The 26,381-nt window shown below is 43.8% G+C and overlaps 3 protein-coding genes across 7 annotated transcripts in view; all 3 read left to right on the forward strand.

Moving 5' to 3' along the window:
* The window catches only part of LOC310660834 (uncharacterized protein), a 69,375-nt gene extending 50,018 nt beyond the window's left edge, over nucleotides 1–19,357 (forward strand). Inside the window, exons 2-4 of one of the 2 annotated variants that reach the window (XM_083406154.1) lie at nucleotides 7,251–7,394; nucleotides 12,143–12,275; nucleotides 16,299–19,357. In XM_083406154.1, the coding sequence (XP_083262280.1) occupies nucleotides 12,179–12,275; nucleotides 16,299–19,342 (3,141 nt within the window). In that variant the 5' untranslated portion in view covers nucleotides 7,251–7,394; nucleotides 12,143–12,178 and the 3' untranslated portion in view covers nucleotides 19,343–19,357. The remainder of the gene's footprint in view (nucleotides 1–7,250; nucleotides 7,395–12,142; nucleotides 12,276–16,298) is intronic. The other variant, XM_083406155.1, reaches the window with a different exon arrangement.
* Nucleotides 1–26,381, forward strand: part of LOC310660977 (uncharacterized protein) — a 776,342-nt gene that overhangs the window by 342,441 nt on the left and 407,520 nt on the right. The gene's annotated exons all lie outside the window — the stretch shown is intronic.
* The window catches only part of LOC310661044 (GTPase IMAP family member 4-like), a 195,147-nt gene continuing 174,583 nt past the window's right edge, over nucleotides 5,818–26,381 (forward strand). The window contains exons 1-2 of one of the 3 annotated variants that reach the window (XM_083406790.1): nucleotides 5,818–5,949; nucleotides 6,604–6,681. The gene's annotated coding sequence lies outside the window, so the exon portion shown is untranslated. The other 2 variants (XM_083406786.1, XM_083406791.1) reach the window with 2 other exon arrangements.

The following is a 26,381-nucleotide window of genomic DNA, read 5'->3' on the forward strand; positions in this document are numbered from 1 at the left end:
CCCCCTGCAATGCAGGAATATGCAGCTGCCCCATCGAACTTGCAACCTTGACATCATCAGCACCATACTATACTGAGAAGTGCACAGAATGATGCCTGGCAGGGGCTGAGGCATAATTTTCTGAGGGGGACGAGTCTCCTAATATTCAGGGTGTTCTCACGAAGAGTAATGCTGGTGGTCAACAAAAGAGGTTCAACGGCTCAAGGCAAATCTTTAGAAATGTTGTATAAAAACCGACAACTGGGAAACACTGGCCTGCAAGCGCTCCAGTTGGAGAACAGCCTTTCCCAAAGGTGTCATGGGCTTTGAAGACGCTCGAACTCAGGACACAAGGGAGAAATGTGCTAAGAGGAAGGCAGGCTTGGCAAATCCACACCGTGATCAACTCCTGCCCAGAAACCAGTGTCCCCACTGTGGAAGGACGTGTGGATCCAAAATTGGCCTCCAAAGTCACTGTTAAAACCGTGTTTATGGAAGACAATCTTACTCGGCTACAAGGGATCGCCAAAAAGAAAGAACATTCAATAATAATAATAATAATAATAATAATAATAATAATAATAATAATTTATTATTTGTACCCCGCCCATCTGGCTGGGGTTCCCCAGCCACTCTGGGTGGCTTCCAAAAAAAAATAAAAAATTATTAAAATACTCTAATACATCAAACATTAAAAGCTTCCCTGAACAGGGCTGCCTTCAGATGTCTTCTAAAAGTCTGGTAGTTGTTGTTCTCTTTGACATCTGGTGGGAGGGCGTTGCACAGGGAGGGCACAACTACCGAGAAGGCCCTCTGCCTGGTTCCCTGTAGCTTTGCTTCTCGCAATGAGGGAACCGCCAGAAGGCCCTCGGAGCTGGACCTCAGTGTCCGGGCAGAACGATGGGGGTGGAGACGCTCCTTCAGATATACTGGACCCAGGCCGTTTAGGGCTTTGAAGGTCAGCACCAACACTTTGAATTGTGCTCGGAAACGTACTGGGAGCCAATGTAGGTCTTTTAAGACAGGTGTTATATGGTCTCAGCAGCCGCTCCCAGTCACCAGTCTAGCTGCCGCATTCTGGATTAGTTGTAGTTTCCGGGTCACCTTCAAAGGTAGCCCCACGTAGAGCGCATTGCAGTAGTCCAAGCGGGAGATAACCAGAGCATGCACCACTCTGGCGAGACAGCCCACGGGCAGGTAGGGTCTCAGCCTGCGTACCAGATGGAGCTGGTAAACAGCTGCCCTGGACACGGATTTGACCTTTGCCTCCATGGACAGCTGTGAGTCCAAAATGACTCCCAGGCTGCGCACCTGGTCCTTCAGGGGCACAGTTACCCCATTCAGGGCCAGGGAATCCTCCACACCTGCCCGCCTCCTGTCCCCCAAGAACAGTACTTCTGTTTTGTCAGGATTCAACCTCAATCTGTTAGCTGCCATCCAACCTCCAAATATATACTCTTATAAAACTGCAGAGTTTTACAGTAATCATTACAGTAATCCTGCTAATGTTTTGATCTGTTAAAATTCAGCAATCCATTTCCATTCTTTTATAAAACAGTTTGTGATCCTTATTTCTTATTCTTCCGCTAAGTTTCGCCATTTCTGCATATTCCGTCAGTTTTTGCATCCCTTCCTCCTTTGCTGGGACTTCTGCTTCTTTCCATTCTGCATCCTCCACCCCAAGCCCATTAAGGAGGAGTCCCTGGGCTCACATCTGGAGACATCTCCCCCAGGGGCTTCAACCAGCAGCTGCACAAGCCTACCTAGCTACAGAGCTGCAATATTCTGGAAATCCTCTTAAAAGTTCGTAAGAATTTGGTATATGCAGTGGTGTTTTCTTGCAGAAAATGCTTTCCAGTTAATCTGTCACCCTTAAATTGCAACCCTAAACCTATTTGCAAGTGAGCTAGCTCTGAATTGTTTCAGATTCCCTCACCCCCTTCACAATCCCATGCCCACACCCCACCTCTTTGGCAATCACAGCTGCCCTCTCTGCCCTAACTTGGATACAGACCTGGACGGCCTTAGGCGCTGCTTCTCTTGTCTGTTTTCCTGAACTTATTAGGAGTCAAACATTTGATCTGAGTAGAAAGTAATTCTGCCATGGATTGGGTTTCCTCTGGCATGGTCAGACACATCAGCTGCCAATGCCTGTCAGTGCTGGTAAACAAGCTGGTTTACAGGAAAAGCATTGGGAAGAAATGGGGTGGGGGAGGGGAGGGGAGCAGAAATCTTGTCCGTCTTGGGAACCAGAGTGCTTTAGGTGCTTTATTGCAATTCTTCCAGTCATAGGTCAACAGAAGCATTGTTAGAAGAATCATCATCATCATCAACTATTATTATTTTTGTTTTATTATTTACTATTATTATAATATATATTTAATAATAATAATAATAATAATAATAATAATAATAATAATAATAATTACCCTATCCAACAGAATGTTATTATTATTAATAATAAAGCGATAAAACATCAAACATTAAAAACTTCCCTAAACAAGGCTGCCTTCAGATGTCTTCTAAAAGTTTATTTCCTTGACATCTGATGGGAGGGCAGGCACCACCACCAAGAAGGCCCTCTGCCTGGTTCCCTGTAGCTTCACTTCTAGCAGGGAGGGAACCGCCAGAATGCCCTCAGAGCTGGACCTCAGTGTCCGGGCAGAACAATGGTGGTGGAGATGCTCCTTCAGGAATACTGACAGCAAACAACAATGCCCAAGCCCCCAAAGAAGGAATTAACAAAATTAAATTAAATTGCTATGTATTTATTTTAAAAACTTTTATCATTCACTTTCTCTTGCTCAGTTCAAGGGGTGATAGAATCATGGAAATGTACGGCTGGAAGAAATCTAGTCCACCCGCTAAGGCATCCCAGACAGACGACCATCCAACCTCTCTTCAAAAACCTCCCATAATATGGATTTACTTTTTTAAAAAAAACCTATATATAACAACACTACTCTTATTATTTGTACCCCGCCCACCTGCCTGGGCTGCCCCAGCCACTCTGGCTTTCATTCCTGAATACCAGCAGGCCAGAAGCCGAAAGCAGGACAGAGCACAATTTCACCTTCAAAATTTGTTCTTTGGTTATTCTATCTGCTATAGCAGTCCCTGTGGCTCCACCAATTCATAGAATCATAGAATCATAGAGTTGGAAGAGCACTCCTGACATATGGATGTCAAGCCTCTGCTTAAAGACCTCCAAAGAAGGAGACTCCACCACACTCCTTGGCAGCAAATTCCACTGTCGAACAGCTCTTACTGTCAGGAAGTTCTTCCTAATGTTTAGGTGGAATCTTCTTTCTTGTAGTTTGGATCCATTGCTCCGTGTCCGCTTCTCTGGAGCAGCAGAAAACAACCTTTCTCCCTCCTCTATGGGACATCCTTTTATTTATTTGAACATGGCTATCATATCACCCCTTAACCTCCTCTTCTCCAGGCTAAACATGCCCAGCTCCCTTAGCCGTTCCTCATAAGGCATCGTTTCCAGGCCTTTGACCATTTTGGTTGCCCTCCTCTGGACACGTTCCAGTTTGTCCGTGTCCTTCTTGAACTGTGGTGCCCAGAACTGGACACAGTACTCCAGGTGAGGTCTGACCAGAGCAGAATACAGTGGCACTATAACTTCCCTTGATCTAGATGCTATACTCCTATTGATGCAGCCCAGAATTGCATTGGCTTTTTTAGCTGCCGCGTCACACTGTTGGCTCATGTCAAGTTTGTGGTCAACCAAGACTCCTAGATCCTTTTCACATGTACTGCTCTCAAGCTAGTGTCACCCATCTTGTATTTGTGCCTCTCATTTTTTTTGCCCAAGTGCAATACTTTACATTTCTCCCTGTTAAAATTCATCTTGTTTGTTTTGGCCCAGTTCTCTAATCTGTTCTCTAATCAATTAAGTTCTCTAATCAATTAAGCTATGTCACATACCACAGAGAAAAAATAAATAAATCCCAGACCTAACCGAATGCCACCGGAACAAGACCTCCCTGACTTCAAGAGAAGTAACTTGTTTTGCCCCCCAAATGAAGTACAACATATCATGGTGCTTCTCAAAGGAAGCTATTTCGACCGGAGCATTACTGGTTTTTGTTTAAGATTTGGTCCACCTCTATTGAACCCCTGCATGTCTGCAGATATGCAAGATGAAGGGGACTCTGCCCTCTGTTCACTCCATAGTAAAACAACAACCCTGCAATGAATAAGGGGCCACCACCTGCCGGAATCAGGAGTGCCTGGCGTGCTCTGGTCCAAGGGGTCACGAAGAGTCGGACACGACTAAACGACTAAACAACAACAACCTGCCAAAGGAGGGACGTGGGTGGCGCTGTGGGTTAAACCACAGAGCCTAGGGCTTGCCGCTCAGAAGGTTGGCAGTTCGAATCCCCACGACGGGGTGAGCTCCCATTATTTGGTCCCTGCTCCTGCCCACCTAGCAGTTCGAAAGCACAACAAAGTGCAAGTAGATAAATAGGTACTGCTCCGGCGGGAAGGTAAATGGCGTTTCCATGCACTGCTCTGATTCGCTAGAAGCTGCTTAGTCATGCTGGCCACATGACCCGGAAGCTGTACACCGTCTCCCTCGGCCAAGAAAGAAAGATGAGCACCGCAACCCCAGAGTCGTCCGCGACTGGACCTAATGGTCAGGGGTCCCTTTACCCTTTTACCTTTTACCTGCCGAAGGAGTCCAGGAGAGAACTAATGAAACTCACCAAGTAATCAGGGTTGGCACCATCCTGGGCCCTGCCTGGTCTGCTCTCCCTCCCTCTCTCTTTTTCTTTCTTTCTTTCTTTCTTTCTTTCTTTCTTTCTTTCTTTCTTTCGTTCTTTCTTTCTTTGCAATGGCAAACATCCAGTAGTTTATTGCTTGAATGGGTTTGTAACATAAAACACAAAATAAATGGTATACCGCTTCAGCAGATGATAATAATAACAGCAATAATAATAATATTTTTGGAGAAATAAGGTAAATATGGTCAGATATGAAGTGAGGTGAGTTGAGGGGGCGGGGCATGGGAGAGGGACCTTGGGTGCTGATTGGCTGAGGGTGGGGTGTGGCAACCCGAAAGGCCTCAATTCTCTTCTGTCATTGGAGGGTAGAAATTGTGAGCCTCTGCACTATTTCTGCAGCACCAGCAAACCTCCTTTCTCTCTGCCCACCCCAAGGCTTTTCCCGTAAACCAGGTGCTGTTATAGTCAGTGGCAGAATGCCTTGGTCCAGCTATTTCTGTGCTGGCAGAAACCTGCTTTCGTTTTCAAGGCAGATCAAATGCTGGTCTCCTGATCTAAACCAATCCAGAAATAACCAAATAACTAAGGAGGTGAGGTCAAAGTCAGGTGCTGCTCAGGAAGCTGTTCCAAGTTGCTTCAAGCAGCACTCCATTCAGATACAGGCCAGGCTCAACTTCCATATTATTTGTGGGTTCTGGTACAGTGGTACCTCAGGTTACAGACGCTTCAGGTTACAGACTCCGCTAACCCAGAAATAATACCTCAGGTTAAGAACTTCGCTTCAGGATGAGAACAGAAATCGTGCAGTGGCAGTGGGAGGCTCCATTAGCTAAAGTGGTGCTTCAGGTTAAGAACAGTTTCAGGTTAAGAATGGCCCTCCGGAACAAATTAAGTACTTAACCTGAGGTACCACTGTACATTTCCGAGCACAATTCAAAGTGTTGGTGCTGACCTTTAAAGCCCTAATTGGCCTTGGTCCTGTTACCTGAAGGAGCATCTCCACCTCCACCTCCTTCTATTGGTTACAGGAGAGGACAAAACTGCCCTCTGGGAGGACAATTTCAGAGGAGCAGCATTTGGTCTGCTGCAGTTCTTGGAGAAGCAGCCAAGAGCAGCAGCAACAGGAGGAGACCCACACGGAGAAAGACCCACACAGAGGGAGACCCACACGGAGGGAAACCCACATGGAGGGAGACCCACACAGAGGGAGACCCGCACCTCAGACGGACCACAGGTTGGTATTTGGGAACTGGGAGCAGCAGCCACAAGGTCTGACTTTAAGCCTTCTGTATCTCAACCTGCCTCAGAGATGCTCAAGGTCTGCTTTGTTTGACCTGTTGCTAGAAGCTGAGTTAGAGCTCTCGGAAGCAAAACTTTGTCTTGCGTGTGTAATCATGAATCTTTTCCCTTTGATTAAATTTGCAGTTAAAGGAGCCTGACAATCTGCAGGAACATCCTTCTAGGGGTTTTAAAGTTTATTTTTAAAAGAACAAGTCCTTTCCCCCTCCGCCCCCCCCCCCGCCAAAATTGCCTGAAATTTGCAGACATGGAGACTGACAAATCCCAGAATTAGAGCTGCAAGTGTCTCTCTTGCCATTTTGGGGTGGGTACAAAAAGAAGAAGAAAAAATCAGTAGGGGGGAGGAACGGAAATGACTTCTTCTGCCCCACACCAGGGATTTTTCGGCACACAGCTTCTCCCTGCAAGAAATAAATCTCTCTATTAAATTGGATAGAGAAAGGAGAGGCAGAGGAAAGAGAAAGGGTCTGAAAAATCAATCCTTCGTTGGCATCTCTTCCCAAATCACTGAATTCAGGGATCAGGACCTCGGCTCGCCGGTCAAAGTGGAATCTCCCCCTTCCCTCCTTCCCTCCTCTGCTCTCTCCAGCCCCTCCGCACTCGAACTCAGAGCAAGGGAGTCTCTCGCCAGGAGGGAGAATCAGCTCAGCTGCCCTGCATGCAGAAGGTCAGAGGTTTGACCCCCGGCCTCTCCAGGTGGGGCTGGGGAGAGACTTGGGCCTGGGAAGCGCCTGCCAGTCAGTGCAGGCGACATTGCGCGAGACGGAGCGAGGGCCCCACTCTGCGCAAGGCGACGTCCGGGGTTCTCAAACGCAGAAAGAGAAGCGCACCTTCTTCTCCGCGTTGTCTGCGCTGCGCTTGATGGGGCGTTGTTCTCTCTCTCTCTCTCTCTCTCTCCCTCTCTCTCCCTCTCTCTCTCTCTCTCTCTCTCGTTGACCGGGGACTCGGTTCAGAGAGGAATAAAACGGGGAGGGGCGAATCAAGCAGTGCCCTCCTCTCACCCTGCAGTGCCACCAAATATTTCTGGCTAGCAGCCCAGAGCCCTTTCTGAGAAGTCAGGCAGGTTTCTCTGACTTGTTTCTCATTCACCAAAAGCGGAGACGACTCTGCTCGCCCCATTGAGTCTTCCGCGGCGCCTGCAGAAGCACCCGAGAGGCATACATTCCTCAGAGACCCACAGCTTGGTGCTGGGGAGGCGTGAGGTTCTTCCCCTTGCACTTTGTCATTCCTGAATAGATAAGAGGAGAAGTGGCTTCTGTGCCTGAAACAGACTTGTGCTTTATGAGGGGACCAACACAAGTTGTTCTGTTTCCCTGAGATCACTCAAGCAAGAGAGCCACTTGAGGGCAAAGGGAGAGTCATCCGATTTCCACGTTTCTGGTAAGACGCGTTTGCACATTAGAAGTTGTCACGGCTTCTTTTGCTGTCAAAAGCTTCTTTTGCATGGGTGCTGCAAACCGTTCCAGCTGGCATATTGCAGAGGGGACTGGGTGACGGGGATCTTGCGCTGATGATGCCCTCGCCTCCTGCTCTCTGGCTCTTTGGAAAGGCCACCAATCCATCCTGATATGGCCCAGACTTGGAGCAAAGGAATGAAGGCTGCAGCGCAAGGCTCTCCGGGGCTTTGGGGTGGGACTAGGGGGACCCCTGCCCTGACTCCTCTGCTGCTGCCAGTTGCTTCCTTGCAGGAGGGAGGGGCCAGGCGGCTGTGGAACATCTGGGCTGTTGCATCCTGGACATTTCTGTGTGTTCCCTTTGGTTTGTTTTACCAGTCTCCATCAATTAATGAGAAAGTACTTCAGTCATTGATGGCATCCCCCACTGTTTATTCTTCTCTACTCTCTGCCCCTTTCTCCTATTTTAAGACTGCAGCATGTGTGAGATTGCTCTTAATCCTCGCAATTTGGGGGAGACCTGCATCAGATCTCTTTCTCTCCCTCTCTGCCCTACCTTTCCTTTTGCCTCATCTTGGGGGGAAGCTGGGGGTGTCAAGAGAAACTGAGGGATCTTCAAAGGGTCGGCACCCTGCCCAGTTTCTGCAAGCACAATCAGAGCATAGGTGGAACTCAGCTCCAACTCCACTTCTGCTGTCTCACACCTTTGGCTTTTCCCTACTCTTTATAGGAGGAATCTTCCCTCCTTGCAAAGTGATTGAATGAAAGGTCTGCTGCCCAGGAAGAGAGGCTGAGAGCAGGTGGCAAATTGCAGAACCCATTTCCTTGTCAGATCTGTTGTGCTGCTGAAATGTGTACTGCCTTGAACTCTGTTTAATTGAGGTGTGGTGGGGTGAACAGCTGGGTGCTGGAGGCACCTAATGCCCCATCAGGTGTGGTCCTGGTCTCCTTGAATGTGGGGTAAGGATACTACTCTGAAGGAAGCCCTCCTTGGATATCTAAATTTCTACAAAAAGGGAAAGAAATAGGAACAAACATGAGCAGCCTTGTCTTGTAAGCTTGGCCCTGCTCTTCTCCCTTTTGGCAGCTTCAAGATTATTCCAGCCACACTCTCCTGCCAAATCTGCAACTGTTTCCGCCAACACATTAATAGTCTGGCCAGTAATCTGGCTGCTGCATTCTAGACTGGTTGATTTTTCCAAGTGGGGCTGGATCTGGTGCGCAGAGTGCAGGGAGTTCAGACTGGGCTCTGCCAAGTAAAGTGAAAGCAAAAGAGGCGAAGGCACAGGGAGCTCAAGTTCACAGCCGGTCAAGCCCAGTTGTAAGGAAGGTTTCTCCCCAGCCAGAGCCTTTCCCAGAAAGGGAGAGATTTCCTTTCCCCAGTGTAAATACATCCCACCCTACAACTGGTTCGGGTTTTCTGGTCAGGGGTGTGTGGGTGTGTGTGTGTTGGAGAAAACAATAATTTCATTTTGATTATTCCATTTACTTTTTGGTTTATGGCCTAGCTAAACTGAAAAGGTCTCTACCTGCCTTTTACAGTACAGAACTAGCTGCTTTTAGGGACTGCATGTAGTGAACGTCCGTTCCAGAACACGGAAAAGAATAAATTGTTATGGGCTCTATGGTGGGCACTGTATGCCTGAAAAGAGAATTAGCTAGACAGGGCAACTGGGATTAATCTTGAATTATTTTGCAGACAGATGGAAAAGGGTATTGGGAGACATTTAATGAACAGGAAACCTAGTCAAAGTCTTAATAAAGAGACTGGAAGTGGTTAAATGTAAATGGATGCTTTAGCTGAGATTCCTGCATTGCAGGGGGTTGGACCAGATTACTCTAGGGGGTCCCTTCCAACACACCTGGAGTACCTTGTAAGGTTCAGGGCACCACTGTTTAAGAAAGATACTGACAAGCTGGAACGTGTGCTGGGGCAGGAGACCAAGATGATGAAGGGTCAGGAAACCAAGCTTTTGCGGGGAGTGGTTGGGGGAGTTGGGTGTGGTTAGCCTGGAGAAGAGAAAACTGAGACATGATATGAGCGCCATCTTGAAATACCTGAGGGGCTGACGCAGGGAAGATGGAACAGGCTCTTTGCTGCTGGTCCAGGGGGCAGGACCTGAACCAGTGGATTCAAATGTCAAGAAATGACTTTCCAGCTGAGCATTAGGAAGAACCTTCTGACGGAAGGAGCTGTTCGACTGTGGGACACACTCCCTTGTTGTTAGGTGGTGGTCTCTCCTTCCTTGGAGGTTTCCAAGCAGAGGTTGGGTGGCCATCTGACCTGGATGCTTCAGTTGAGATTCCGTCAGGGATTCTTCAGCTGTGGGTTGCAGGGGGTGGGACTAGATGACCTTTGGGTGTGCCTTCCAACCCTACAGTTCTGTGTTCCTCTACAAAAGATTTTCTTTCTTTTTTAAAATCATATTCCCCCCCCCCCCATGTAACATTTTTCTTTTTACAAATCGGTTTCATTTGTTGAGAGATTAGGAAGACTAGGGGGAAAGAGGCTGAGGGGGGAAAGGTGAGTGGGGGTGGGTGGGGTGGTGATGTTTCTACTTTACTTAATATATGTGGGGTTTGGTGTCAGCGTTGCTTGTGCAGGTTCTCTGCTATTCACTTGTGTTCCTTTGGTAGTGAGAGGTTGGGTGTCAGGGAAGAGTTAGAAGTTTCCAGTTTCTCAGAGGGAGAAAGCATTCCCCAAGGGGGGAGGGAGAGCAGTGAATCTAATAGAAGGGAGCAAGAGGAACAACAGGGAGGGACTGGCTGTTCACAGAAAAGGCAAGGGTTCAGTTCTAGCTCAGATTCAGAGGAGGGGAGATACAGGCCAGCTCTAGCCAGGAGGGTAGGAAAAAGAGCGGGAAAGCGAAGGGAAAGGTGCCTTCGCCATTTTGAGGGTGGCTGGTCATGGAGAAGCAGAGCTCAGAAGGTATCTGAAATAAGTGACTCGGAGGAAGAATAGTTAAGAACTGTTTATAAGATTGTTTGGTTAATACACAATAAAAAGTTATAAAAGAACAAGAAGCGTTTGTGTGGTGATCTGAAAAGGACAACGACCAGTCCTGACATTGGGGTTGGCCTAGGGTGTGGTTGTTTGCTTGTGATTGGCTGTGGTGATCTTTGTTTTCGTGTGTGAGTGAGGTGGGTGGGTGTTTTGGATCGGGTTAGCCATACTGATCTGTATGCTGTTGGTGGATTATTGTCATCGTCTTGTTGGGCTGTGTATGTGATAAAGGGGAGCCATACCGGGGTGAAGGCGTCTTCTTCTATTTGTCCCCATGTCAGTTTCAGTTTATTGGCAAATTTTTCTAGTAGGGCTGTTTCCCATACTATTTGGTACCTTGGTCCATGCTTACTCCTGACAGGTCTCTCCAGTGTCTGGTTATTATGTTTCTGGCTGCTGAGAGTAGGTGGGTTATGAGTTCTTTGTGGTATAAATGGGCATTGTTGTCTTGGAAGCTGTTTAGTAGGGCCAATTCTGGGGTGATTTCTAATACTTGCTTGGTTATTTTACATATTTATCGTATGGCTGCTGTCCGGAATAGTTGGATTTTGGGACACTCCAACCACATGTGGAGATATGTGCCTGTGGAGGTGACCCTCTCCAGCATTTTGGTGAGGTTCCTGGGCATATTAGTGCTATTTTTCTTGGAGTTAGGTACCACCTGCAGGTGATTTTCAGAGTGAGTTATTTTTTCTTTTCTTTTTTGATATGGATTTTAAGGGGGGTTTAGACCACATTCTGGTCCATTGAGTGGGGTTAATCTCATAGCCTATGTCATTCTCCCATTGTTTTTTGATTGTATCGAGGGAGTTTGTGAGATTTTGGAGTAGTATTTTGTATATTGCGGATACCATCCCTTTACCGTGTTATTTGGCTCCCATTGTGCCATGAACTTCTTGGTGCAGCACAAGGAGTAATATAAGAGATCAGGAACTTCCATTTCAGCTTGTATTCATCATGATCAGTGCTGTTTCCTCTGCAGTTTGTTTCTGCCAAATACTACTTTGTGTATCTCACTGTTAGCTATGGCAGCATCATTCATAATTATTGTTGTTGTTGTGTGATTTGGCTGGCTGCATGTATGAGTTCCCAACTTTGATAGTCTCCTTGAATACTGTGCCAGAGTGGTGCCAAAACTGGTGGTGGTAGAATATTTCTCTACCATCCGAAATGTTCTCAGCAGGCACAATTCTCAGCCAAACGGAAATTCAGTGTAGGAAGCATCCAGTGGTTGTTCCTGGACAATATTGATCTTCCCTTCCAGCTCCTGTGACCCCTTGTGCCCCCCCCAAACCCTTTCCAGAGGGCCTGGATAGTGTAGTGTCTGCCATACAGGGCTACAGTGGGATTCACCTGACTTTGGGCCTAGGAATCCTGTCCAAGCAGAACCCCCATTGGCACATGATCCCTTTGCCCAATTTCAGGGTGATTTCCGTTCCCACTGCAATTCTGTGTGACACAGTCCCCTTTGTTCAGGGTGCAGGGATCACAGGATAGAGATCAACTGCTACAGGGGGCTGTAGATGGGAGGGAAGAAGATCAGTTGCACAAGCTGCCTTACAACCGTCTAATTCCCCCCATGTGACATTACCTCCCACCTCCCTTTTTGGGGGGTCTTGAAGGCATGTTGGCATCCCTCTTTGGATGGTAGTGCTAATCATCCTCTTTTCCCCACACACTTTGCATGCTGAATAATCTTTCCGGAGTCCTTCACATCTCGTTTCTTGCAGGGAGGTGAAGGCAGGAGAGCAACCTGGACCAGAGCCATGGACAAATCAGACAACCCGGTTGAAATACCAGCTCTGGGCCGCCCATTCCAGCTGGGGATGCTGTACGACTGTCGTGAAGATGCCCTCATCCCAGGTAGAGCTGGTGCAAGGAAGAGTTTATGCTGAAAAGCAAAAATTACTCATATCAGGATTAGCAGTCGGCCCAAACAGTGCAGTGTCAGTGCTAAATGTGCTCCTCAAATTCATTTTCAACATCCCTTACTGTCTGCTTCCACTTCTTTTGCCAACGTTTGTGTTCCTTTATGTTCTCTTTATTTGGACAAGACTTCCACTTATTAAAAAGAAGTCTTCTTGCCCGTGATAGTGTCTTTGCTCCTTAACCTTGCTGGCATCGTCTTGGCCCAAATCATCACCATCAACATCTGTCAATAAAGATTCAGCAGGTGTGTTCTGTTTCAATTTTTTAAAGCTTGCTGAAAACCTTTGTAGTCCACCAGGTCTATGCAGGCCATTAAGAATACATCTTTCCACAATTATTACTGTAGGTAAAAAAACCAGGACTTTTTTTCAGCCAGAACCTGCTAGAACTCAGTTCCGGCACCTCTCAGGTGGGCACAATTGCATTATAAGAGAACAAGGGAAGCATTCATGGAGAGTTCTGGCATCTTTTTTTTCTTGAAAAATACCACATTAAACAGAAAAAAAACTTCCCTTCAGATATCTCCTATAGGTTGTACAGTTACCGTATTTTTCGCTCTATAGGACGCACCAGACCACAAGACGCACCTAGTTTTTGGAGGAGGAAAACAAGAAAAAACATATTCTGAATCTCAGAAGCCAGAACAGCAAGAGGGATCGCTGCACAGTGAAAGCAGCAATCCCCCTTGCTGTTCTGGCTCCTGGGATAGCTGCACAGCCTGCATTCGCTCCATAAGACGCACACACATTTCCCCTTACTTTTTAGGAGGGGAAAAGTGAGTCTTATAGAGCAAAAAATACAGTACTTTTCTCCTTGGCTCAGGGGTCACATAACTCCACACCCTCCAACATTTCTCTGATGAAAATAGAGATGTCCTAAGCCTAAGGGACAGCGGAACATTCCGGGATCAAATCATAAACCGGGATGGCTTCTTGAAATCCGAGACTGTCCCTGGAAAATAGGGACACCTGGAGGGACTGTAATCCATTGTGGTGTTCCTGTACCAATAATTTTATTGGAGGTGAATTTTCCCTGGCGGCAGATGACAGAACCACGAGACTGATGTAAAATACTCAAACAAGTTTTATTACAGCTATACAAACAACAAACACAAAGCATGTGGGTGTTCTCTTTCTGCAGGCAGTTGCAAACTGCAACTTCTTCTCTCTTTATACACATCACCAGCTGGTGTTCTGCGATACCTCTAAACCTCAAAGTCATTTCCCGTTTTCTCATTTTCAGAGTAGTGATCACATCCCATGTTTCCTCATGTATCTTCTTCAGCTCTATAATCTCTTCTTTAATTTTTTTCTGATTTTTTTGGTCTCTTTTTGCTCATTCACCACTTTTTTAATCATTTCCTCTCGCTTCAGTGTTTTGCTTTTAAGTTCTTGTACTGCCTTGTCTAGCTCTTTGTTTTTTGTTGTCAATTCTTTCACTTGTTGTGAAAGGTCTAGTATTAAATTGAATTTTTCTCTATTTTACTCCCCATTGCTTCCACTTTATCATCTAGTGCTTTAATATTGTAATCTAATGATTTAATGTCACAAGGTTCTTTCCTCATACATAAAATTAATTCCTAAATGTCTGCATTTGGGTCACCTGCCATTGAGGGTCTCCTCATTTGCATGCCTGGTGTCGAGGTTAATCCTATTGTTGTCTGTATTTTCTTTGAGACCATCTTATAATCCTTTATCTCATATTTTTTAATGTCCCAAATATCCCTTTGATCAGTTTTTATTGGTCTTTCCTTCCCTCCTTTCAAATGACTGGCTCTGATTTATTTTGGAATTCCATGAAAGTTATTAATTACCGGTAATTTCTCAATAATTCATTCCTCCTTTGCCCATTTAGAAATCTCTACTTTCTCTTTTCTTTTCCCCATTCTTAAACTCAGCTGAATTAATCTTAATTTATTTTATCCTGCCATTTTACCCTTGTTATTTATTTTTGGTAACCTTAAATATTTATTTCAAGATTTATTTCAATAAAATACCTTTCGTACTCTCTATTATTCCCTCAATTAATTTTATCCCCACAGATTTCCCACTCAATATCAACAAATTTATGCCAATACCAATACCAAAGTTTATACTTATGAACACTGTCAGTTACCAATACAGTGGTACCTCAGGTTACAAACACCTCAGGTTACAAACACTTTGGGTTACATGCAACAAGAGTATAGGAGGGGACAAAGCACCTGAAACCTGGAAGGAAGCTTATATTACTCTGATTCCAAAACTAGGTCAAGAGAGATCCAATGTTAAAAATTATAGACCAATCTCCCTACTCAATGTGGATTACAAAAGTTTTGCTAACATATTGGCCAATAGGCTGAAGAAGGTTTTGTCAGAATATATTCATAAGGACCAGGCAGGTTTTCTGCCTGGTAGACATATGAAAGACAATATAAGAAATATAGTAGATATTCTGGAAAAGTTAGAAGCAAGAAAAAATTGCAAAGCAATGTTAATGTTTATCAATACAGAGAAGGCCTTTGACAATGTATCTTGGAGTTTTATGACACAAAATTTAGAAAGTATTGGCGTGGGTCAGGATTTTTTAAATGGTATTAATGCGATCTATCATGAACAAAAAGCTAAAATTATAGTAAATAATGTGGTGTCGGAGGAAATTAGAATTGAGAAAGGTACCAGGCAAGGGTGCCCACTTTCCCCTCTGCTGTTTATTTTGGTCCTTGAGGTCTTGTTAAGTATGATAAGAAAAGAAGAACAAATTAAATGTATAGTAATAGGATCCAAACAATAGAAATTAAAAGCCTTTGCTGATGATTTGGTGTTGACACTTCAAGATCCAGACCCCAGTGCAGTAAAAGCACTGGAGATGATACAGGAGTTTGGGCAGGTAGCAGGATTTAAGTTAAATAAGAGCAAAACCAAAGTATTAGAGAAAAATCTGGATAATGAGGAAAGGAAATTATTACAAGAAAAGACGGGCCTAGTCTTTGTGAAAAAAGTTAAATATCTGGGAGTTAATGTGTCAGTGGAAAATTTGAACTTATATAAAGATAATTATGAGACATTATGGAATGAAATTAAGAGAGATTTGAAGATTTGGTCGAATTTGAAATTGTCATTAATGGGCTGATTTTCTGTGGTTAAGATGAATGTATTGCCAAAGATGCTGTTTTTGTTTCAAGACCTACCAATTACTGATAATGTGAAATGTTTTAAAGGATGGCAGAAAGCGTTATCTAGATTCATCTGGCAGGGGGAAAAACCCAGAATTAAGTACAAATTATTAACTGATTCAAAAGAAAGAGGGGGATTTTCCCTGCCAGACTTGAAGATTTATTTTGAAGCTGGGTTGAGGAATGGATACAACTAGAAGATGCAGATGTTTTAGACTTGGAGGGATTTGGCAATGTGTTTGGATGGCATGCATATTTATGGTATGACAAGGTAAAGGCCCATAATGGTTTTAAAAATCATGTAATTAGAAAATCTCTGTATAATGTTTGGATAAATTACAAAGATCTTTTAGAGAGGAAAACACCCAAGTGTAGGAATGGCATACAAAGGATGAACAAGTTAAATCTGTGATGATAGACTGGGCAAGAGATGTGGGACATAATATAATGTTTGAAGACTGGGAAAGGTTGTGGGGGAAAGGGGTCAAGTTCACTGCATGTACAGTGTTAAAGGAAAATATAATGAACATGATGTATAGATGGTACTTAACCCCTGTAAAATTTGTTCCACTATCATATCTGGTCAAATATTTTCTCTGCCTTTTGCAAAGTTTTACAAAACTGCACAAACCTCTTTCGTTGGGGATGACAGTGGGACAAAATTCATGAGTGCAGACATTGTGGGCAATGATAGGTCTATTTTAACTCCTTGTTCCTCTGTACACCCTTAGGCATTAGGCTAATTGTGTTCTACATTTCTGTGAACATACTCAAGCCTTGCATATTTCTCTGCTTTATCCCAGGAATCACCCTTTGGGACCAGGACTCGCTTCAGAAGGACTTGTGTATCAAACCTCAACCAAAGACTGAATATGAAATCATTGCATCTGACTCCATCGATGATAAGGCCTCTGCCCTCAATGTCTCAGCATCGCTCAAGGCCAGTTTTTTGGGGGGATTGGTTAAAGTGGATGGATCAGGCAAATTCCTTCAAGACACAAAGCAGTCCAAGCAACAGGCCAGAGTCACTCTTCAGTACAAAGCTACCACCAAGTATTCACAGCTGACCATGAGCCATTTGGGAATTAAAAATGTCACTTACCCAGCAGTTTTTGACCATGGCACAGCCACCCATGTTGTCACTGCCATCTTGTATGGAGCCCAGGCTTTCTTTGTGTTTGACCGAAATGTCTCTTCTTCCGAGTCCATGCAAGACATACAAGGAAGCCTCAAAGCTATGATACAGAAGATGGTCACTATTGAAGGCGAGGCAGCCCTCCACATGAACAACCAGGAAAGAAACCATGCCAATCAGTTCAATTGCAAGTTCTATGGAGATTTTTCTCTGGAGAGCAATCCAGTGACTTTTCAAGATGCCATGAAGGTCTGCACTGCTCTGCCCAAAATGTTGGGTACCAATGGGGACAAGGCTGTGCCTGTCAGAGTTTGGCTGTACCCACTGACCATGCTAGATTCCAGAGCAGCTAAGATGGTGCGTGAGATCAGCTTAGCACTGATCTTTGAAGCTCAAACTATCTTGGAGAATCTGAATGAAATCAACATGCAATGCAATGATCTGGCTATGAATCCTGCTGCTGAAAACTTCCCAGAATTAAAGAAGAAAATCAAGAGATTCAAGGATCTGTGCAAGCAGCACAGGCAGACTTTCCAGCAAGATCTGGCAGAAATCTTGCCTTTGATCCGGGGAGGGGAGAAAGAGGAAAGAGTTTTGGCGGACATCTTAACATCCATAAATCAATCACCCTTCAATGGCCAAAGACTCAATGAATTTTTGGACACCAAGGAACGAGAGATAAATATGGTGAAGTCTTACCTTGATATCCTGAGTGGGTTAGAAACCATCTCCTCCCAGAATAAACTGGAAGAGGTAGTGCTTAACCACCAGAATGAATTTGTTGTCTCATTTACATTCACCTCTTTACATGATGAGGAACCATTTTTAACCAGCTTACAACACTTTCTTCAGAAACGATCAGCAGATCCTACAGGAGTCCAGAATGCACTGGGGGAGTGGAATGCTTGGTTTGAGCAAAAAGACATACAGAGAAAAGCTCGGAAAGCTGCCAAGTCCATTGTTGATTTTGCCCAAGTCAATGAATCCAATGGGAAGACCCGGTCCCTTGTGGCTTCTGTCCCAGATCCGGACAACCCAGGAGCTTCCATTTACCTCTATGAAGATGGGGAGATGGTCAACAGCAACTTTGAGCTGCCCTCAAAACCTCTCCCTCCCCTGGTTGGCCGAATTGGACATGACCATGTGCAGCTGACATTTCAACCAGCTGAGTATGGGAGGGCTGCAATCTCTAGCTATCAAGTAGAGTACAAGACTGCAGGAGAAAGAAACTGGCAGATTGTGAATACTGACGACAGTCAGGAGACATTCCAAGTGAGAGGGTTGAGTGCAAACACAGAATACCAGTTTCAATACAGCGCTAGGAGCAAACCAGGACTTAGTGAGACCAGCAATGTGAGTAAATCTGTACAGACACTTCCTACCAGCCCTCCTGGGGAACTGAGAGTGATAATCACAGAGTCTTCCAAAATCAGCATAACCTGGGAGAGCCCAAAGGTCATTGGCCAGGGAGCTGTTATAAAGGAATACAAAGTGGACTACCGTGAAGCGGCTGGAGAGGCAAAAAGCAAGGACAAAGATGAATGGGCTGAAAAAAGAACAGGGAAGAAAACAGAGTTCTGTGAGATGGATGGTCTGAAGCCCCAGACACCCTACAGATTCAGAGTCTCAGCCATGTGTGCCGGTGGGGCTGAGAGTGAGCCCAGCAAAGAGATTGAGGTTTCCACGTCATTGGAAGGAGATGAGAAGAGAATAGCTTGTAAATACCTCCAAGGCAGCACCCGCGTGGAGGATGGGCCACCAGCAGTGTATGCTCTGCCACTGAAGCCCATACAGGATGTCTCTGGATCCTGTCTAACATACCAGCTAGGGAAAGAGAACATTCAGGTCCCCAACAAAGTGATTATGGTGATGGGGGCAACAGGGTCAGGGAAAACCACTCTCATCAATGGGATGATCAATTATGTCCTGGGCGTGCAATGGGGAGATAAATTCCGATTCAAACTTATTCATGAAAATACCAACAGAAGCCAAGCTCAAAGCCAAACATCAGAAGTGACTGCCTACGTTGTCCACTACTGCAAGGGTTTCCAAGTCCCCTATTCGCTCACCATTATTGACACTCCAGAATTTGGAGACACAAGAGGAATAGAGCATGACAAGTTGATAACAAAGCAGATCCGGGAGTTTTTCTCCTCCCCAGGGGGCACTGATCAAATAGACGCCATCTGTATTGTCGTCCAGGCCTCTTTACCTCATTTAACTCATGCCCAGAAATACATCTTTGACTCTGTTCTCTCCATCTTTGGCAAAGATATAAAGGACAACATCCAAGTCCTGATCACATTTGCAGATGGGCAGACCCCTCCTGTTCTCGAGGCCATTAAGGAAGCCAATGTACCATGCGCCAAGGATGCCAAGGGCACCCCTGTGCACTTCAAATTCAACAATTCAGCACTGTTTGCCAACAATCCTGTGGAGCCTGGAGGCAACTTCAATTTTGATGAAATGTTTTGGAAAATGGGCACCATGAGCATGAAGACCTTCTTTGATTCATCCCACATGCTAGAAAGCAAGAGCTTAACATTGACAAAGGAAGTGCTCAGGGAGCGAAAAGAGCATGAAGCTGCTATTGAAGAGATGCAGAGCTCCACCAGCCCGGGAAGGCAATGGGCCATGCGGACACCCTCAGCAGACTGCCACTACCAGACACCAGCCCTGGCCCAGCGCCTGTGTTATGAAAATAACAGTTAAGTACCTTTTAACTTTATCAGAGCATTTTCAAGAAAGACAAAATGACACAAATCTCATGAGAATACAACCCTTTATTGTTTAACAAGTAATAAGAACTCATCCATTCACTCATTCACTCCTCTCATTCATACTAACCAGATAGTTGAACCCATTAAAAGAGATGGCCAGTCTCTTTTAAGAGTCAATGGATGGCATCCTCCTGCAGGTAGGACAGCACACAAAGTTCCCAAGGCCTTCCAGGTCCTTATACAGTCTCAGGTCCCCGTATAGTTACATTGTCTTGTATTGAAGGGGTAGGACTAAATGATAGCTGTCGTCATGCTGGTTCTCAAATAGACATGAGTAGTGATAGTTGGAAACAGTCTGGTTTCCGTCATGTTGTCATACTGTCTTTATGAATAGCATGTTTCTTTCGACATGTCGTTTTTAAGAAGTCATTTATCTCAATCATGTTCTCAATGTATCCTTTGGTTCACCCAGACATGTTATCATACTGTTCATCCTGTCTTGCACAGTCCAGTAACTGGTTCACTGTTCCTCCATCTATTCAAGAGTCAATAGTTTGATAATCGTTCGTTATCTCAGTCCATTTTCATCCATCCTATTTTAATAGTCTGGTAATGGTTCTTTATCTCAGTCCATTTTTGCCCATCATCCTGTTTTCCAACTTCAACTCAATAGTACTTTGTAAATTAATTTAATCAGTTCTTTATTTATTTATTTATTTATTTAAATGATATTTTATTTTTTCACAATCAATAAACAAAGAATACAAATCAACAAATACATCAAAGAAAAAAGAACAATACATACATTGTACAAAGACTAAAAAGAAAAATAAAATAGAAAAAGTTAAAAACAAATATTGTGTCTTTATATTTTTCAGCATTAACTTGGGTCTGCGACTTCCCCATACCTTCCCACTCTGTATTCTAGGTCTTATATTCTGACAGTAAACTCTTTCCCTCTGGCGTATCTTTAGTTCAACTTAATCTTATTATCTTAACAATCATTGCATTTCCATATGTCTTAAAAATTATTCTTTCGTTATCATTAAGTTTTTATACTAACATTCTTTTAAATTCAATCTGATGTCCTCAAACGTTCTTTATTTTATGATACTTCTGTAGATAGTCTTTAAATTTCCTCCAGTCTTCCTTCACTGTCTCTTCTCCCTGGTCTCTGATTCTGCCGGTCATTTCTGCAAGCTCCATGTAGTCGATAAGCTTCATTTGCCATTCTTCCAGCGTGGGTAGATCTTGCGTCTTCCAATATTGTGCAATAAGTATTCTTGCTGCTGTTGTAGCATACATAAAAAATGTTCTGTCCTTCACCTGGACCTGTTGGTTCACCATACCCAGGAGAAAGGCTTCTGTGTTCTTTCTAAATGTGTATTTAAACACTTTTTTCAGTTCATTATAAATCATCTCCCAGAAGGCCTTGATCCTTGGGCACGTCCACCAAAGGTGAAAGAAAGTGCCTTCAGATTCTTTACATTTCCAACATTTGTTATCAGGCATATGATACATTTTTGCTAGCTTGACTGGTGTCATGTACCATCTGTAAATCATTTTCATTATATTTTCTCTTAAGGCATTACATGCCGTAAACTTTATTCCAGTGGTCCACAACCTTTCCCAGTCAGCAAACATTATGTTATGACCAACATCTTGTGCCCATTTAATCATAGCCGATTTCACTTCCTCATCTTGTGTATTCCATTTCAGCAGCAAGTTATACATTCTAGACAATATTTTTGTTTTGGGTTCTAACAATTCTGTTTCCAATTTTGATTTCTCCGCCTGGAAACCAATTTTTCTATCCATTTTAAATGCCTCCATTATTTGGTAATAATGAAGCCAATCTCGGACTTTGCTTTTTAATTTATCAAAACTCTGTAGTTTCAATTTGTCACCATCCTGTTCTAAAATCTCCCAATACTTTGGCCAGTTGGCCTCCATATTGAGTCTCTTTACCGCTTTAGCTTCCATTGGAGACAACCACCTTGGAGTTTTGTTTTCCAAAAGATCTTTATATCTAATCCACACATTAAACAATGCTTTTCTGACAATGTGAATTTTGAACATTCTGTGCACTTTAACCTTGTCGTACCATAAATACGCATGCCAGCCAAATGCATTATTGAAACCTTCTAAGTCCAGTATGTCTGTATTTTCAAGAAGTAGCCATTCTTTCAACCAGCAGAAAGCTGCTGCTTCATAATAAAGTTTTAAGTCCGGCAGGGCAAAGCCCCCTCTTTCTTTTACATCTGTTAATATTTTAAATTTTATTCGTGGCTTTTTGCCCTGCCAGACAAATCTGGATATGTCTCTTTGCCACTTCTTGAAACAGTCAATTTTATCAATAATCTGCAACGTCTGAAATAAGAATAACATTCTTGGCAATACATTCATCTTAATCACAGCAATACGTCCTAGAAGTGAGAGTTTCAAATTTGACCATATATCTAGATCCTTTTTTATCTCCGTCCAACATTTCTCATAATTGTCTTTAAATAAATTCCCATTTTTTGCAGTCATAGTAATTCCCAAATATTTTACTTTTTTAACCACTGTTAGACCGGTCTCATTCTGAAACCTTTCATTTTCAATTTCTGTCAGATTCTTTGTCAAAACCTTGGTTTTTGTTTTATTTAATTTAAAACCTGCCAATTGGCCAAATTCTTGAATCAGTTCTAAGACCTTTTTTCCACTGGATTCTGGCTCCTGCAAAGTCAAAAACAAGTCATCTGCAAAGGCTCTTAGTTTATATTGTTTAGCTCCGACCTGTATCCCTTTAACCAATTGGTCCTTTCTGATCATATTCAGCAACACCTCCACGACCGATATAAAAAGCAAAGGGGAGATTGGGCAACCTTGTCGTGTTCCTTTTTCTATTCTGAACTCCTCTGTCAAAACATTGTTAACAATTAGTTTAGCTTTTTGTTCAGAATACATTGCCCCTATACCATTTTCAAACTCTTGGCCTACCCCCATACCCTGGAGATTCTTCTTCATAAAATTCCAAGAGATATTGTCAAAGGCTTTCTCCGCATCCACAAATATCAGTGCCACTTTTGTATTTATATTTTCCTGTAAAAGTTCCAAAATGTCAATTATATTTCTTACGTTCTCTGATAAATGCCTTCCTGGGAGGAAGCCTGCTTGATCTTTATGGATCTCCTCTGTTAATACCTTCTTCAATCTTCTAGCCAAGATATCTGCAAATATTTTATAATCCACATTAAGCAATGATATAGGCCGGTAGTTCCTAAGTTGATGTTTTTCAGAGTCTGTCTTTGGTATAAGAGTCACAAAAGCTTCTTTCCACGTTTCTGGAGCCTTTTTCCCCTGAAGTATTTCGTTACATATTTCCTTTAAGGGTTGAATTAACCAATCTTTCAATGATTTATAGTATCTTGCAGTCAGCCCATCAGGTCCTGGAGATTTGCCTAGTTGCATATTTTGAATGGCACTCTCAACCTCTTGTTCCGTTATCCTACTACTCAATTTGAGTTTATTTTCTTGAGATATTTTTGGTAGCCCATTCACTTTCAGAAATTCTTCTATCTCTGTTTCCTTCTGTGGTTGTTGAGAGTAGAGCTTTTTAAAATATTTTTGGAAAGCACTCCTAATCTCAGTAGGATATTGTAGCATTCTTCCTTCAACTTCCAAATTTGTAATAGTGTTCATTTTTTGCCTCTTCTTTATTTGCCATGCCAATAACTTTCCACACTTGTTTGCCGATTCAAATGTTCTTTGTCTCATCTGTCGAATTTTCCATTCAATCTCTTGGTTTATCATTTGCATATACTGTACTTGATACAACTTTATTTCTCTTAGTATTTCTTGTGACTTTGGATTTGATCTCAATCTCTTTTCACCTTCCTTGATCTTATCTAAAACCTTTTCTCTTTTTTCCTGTTGCAATCTTTTCTTGAGTGCATTTTGTTGGATCAAAAAACCTCTCATAACCGCTTTACTTGCGTCCCATATGATTCTTTTCTCAACCGTGGTATTCAGATTTATTTCAAAGTAATCTTTCAGGGTTTTCTGGGCTTTCTTTAATCAGTTCTTTATCTTTGATTCAATAACTTCTTTTATTCATTGATTCTTTAGAGCCTCCAACCATCAGGTTTTCATTCATGTTTCAGACATACCTCCATTCATACCAGCAGACACACTAAATATATATCATCAATTACAAAATGAGATCATATTTGTTTCTCAAACTATTCCTGACCGACTATTCCTGTGATTTAGTAAAGAAATTTCAATAAACCACATATACGCTTTAGGAAATTCAGTATATACCTGAACATTTGTTGTTGTTGTTTAGTCGTTTAGTCGTGTCCGACTCTTCGTGACCCCCTGGACCAGAGCACGCCAGGCACTTCTGTCTTCCACTGCCTCCCACAGTTGGATCTAACTCATGCTGGTCGCTTCGAGAACACTGTCCCACCATCTCGTCCTCTGTCGTCCCCTTCTCCTTGTGCCCTCCATCTTTCACAACATCAGGGTCTTTTCCAGGGAGTCTTCTCTTCTCATGAGGTGGCCAAAGTATTGGAGCCTCAGCTTCAGGATCTGTCCTTCCAGTGAGCACTCAGGGCTTATTTCCTTCAGAATGGAGAGGTTTGATCTTCTTGCAGTCCATGGGACTCCCAAGAGTCTCCTCCAGCACCAGAATTCAAAAGCATCCATTCTTCAGCGATCAGCCTTCTTGATGGTCCAGCTCTCACTACCATACATCACTACTGGGGAAACCATAGCTTTAACTATTCAGACCTTTCTTGGCAAGGTGATGTCTCTGCTTTTTAAGATGCTGTCTAGGTTTGTCATTGTTTTTCTCCCAAGAAGCAGGCGTCTTTTAATTTCGTGGCTGCTGTCACCGTCTGCAGTGATCATGGAGCCCAAGAAAGTAAAATCTCTCACTGCCTTCATTTCTTCCCTTCTATTTGCCAGGAGGTGATGGGACCAGTGGCCATGATCTTCGTTTTTTTGATGTTGAGCTTCAGACCATATTTTGCACTCTCCTCTTTCACCCTCATTCAAAGGTTCTTTAATTCCTCCTCAATTTCTGCCATCAAAGTTGTGTCATCTGCATATCTGATGTTGTTGATATTGTCAGCATCGCCCTTGAGCCAGTGCCACTAACTGGACTCATCCACTCAGCCCCGACTGGGCTAGGCGAGCTGGGTAGCACTTCCAGAGAGTGCCTTCTGCACAGGAACAGGTCAAAGTGCTGTGGACTCACAGCTTAGAGTTGTGAGCACCGGATTCACTTCCACAAGAAGACAGTCGTTGCACAGCAGAGTACAGCAGAGTATAAACCACTCGGAGAGCAGCTCTGTAGAATATCTTCTTTATTCTATCTATAACTATAAAACAACTATATACAGAGCTAAATGAGGTCTAAACGTAAAATGAATGCTGAACTGCACTGAGTGTCTGCAGCTGCTCTTAGCAGCAACCTTACAGAGATAACACACACTCTCTCTCTAACACTCAGTCTCTCTCTCTCTCCGACACTGACTGACACTTTGATGTGGTGCTGGAGCGAAATAAGTAGAGAGCAGAAAACCGCCCCTCCTCTCTGGAAAATCACCAGACTCATCAGCAGATTCTTGGATATGGGAGGGGTGAAATCTCCTCAGACATTTCTTCCAGCAATCTTAAATCTGGCTTGGGATTCATCCAGCCCAGCCTTTCGCATGATGAATTCTGCATATAAGTTAAATAAGCAGGGAGACAATATACAGCCTTGTTGTACTCCTTTCCCAATTTTGAACCAATCAGTTGTTCCATATCCAGTTCCAACTGTAGCTTCTTGTCCCACACAGAGATTTCTCAGGAGACAGATGAGGTGATCAGGCACTCCAATTTCTTTAAGAACTTGCCATCATTTGCTGTGGTTGACACTGTCATTGCATAGTCAATGAAGCAGAAGTAGATGTCTTTCTGGAACTCTCTAGCTTTCTCCATAATCCAGCGCATGTTTGAAATTTGGTCTCTGGTTCCTCTGCCCCTTCGAAATCCAGCTTGCATTCCTGGGAGTTCTCGGTCCACATACTGCTTAAGCCTGCCTTGTAGAATTTTAAGTATTGCTAGTGTGTGAAATGAGTGCAATTGTGCGGTAGTTGGAGTATTCTTTGGCACTGCCCTTCTTTGGGATTAGGATGTAGACTGATCTTCTATTATTATTATTAATAAGAATAAGAATAATAACAATAAAGTGATAAAACATCAATCCTTAAAAACTTCCCTAAACAGGGCTACCTTCAGATGTCTTCTAAAAGTCAGGTAGTTGTTTATTTCCTTGACATCTGATGGGAGGGCATTTCAGCAGGTGTTCAAAAGTTGGCATAAACAGCACCAGCTCAATCTCCAGTGGCAGGGAGTTCCACAGGACTGGGTCGATGATACCAGAAGCTCGGATGTGATGCCCATCCTTCCACTCTTTTCTTCATTGGATTTTGGGAGGTGCCTGAGTGGGGATGCCATCCTGATGCACATCTGCAGGAACCTAGAAAGATGCCCTCGGCTGCACCAGGCCGTTGGTTCGCACGGTTCATTCTTGCCTGCACTGGCCAGAGCTTGGAGAGTTTATTTGGAAAAGGAGCTAGTTGGAAAAGGAACAATGTAATTCTCAACAATCACATATTAAGAGGGATCCCACCAGAAGTGGTTGCTCTGATATTTTTGCTGACCAGCTCTTTGCTGTCTTTCAAAACCCGCAGGAAATAGGGAAGAACTGAGGATCGTCCTTGTGGGCAAGGCTGGAGGCGGCAAAAGCGCCACAGGAAACAGCATCCTTGGCCAGAAGCTCTTTGATTCGAAACTTCAGGCCAGGACAGCCACCTTGTCCTGCCAAAGGGCGTCTTGCACTTGGAGAGGCCATCCTGTGTCCGTGATTGACACAGCGGACATTTTGGGCACCAGAGATTGTGATGAAAGGCTGGACCAGGAGACCAAGCGCTGCCTTGACCTCTCTCAGCCTGGCCCTCACGCGCTCGTGTTTGTGACCCAGGTGGGCCGTTTCA

The sequence above is a fragment of the Podarcis tiliguerta genome (assembly GCF_965153285.1).
Source record: "Podarcis tiliguerta genome assembly, chromosome: 12".
Classification (NCBI taxonomy): Eukaryota; Metazoa; Chordata; class Lepidosauria; order Squamata; family Lacertidae; genus Podarcis; species Podarcis tiliguerta.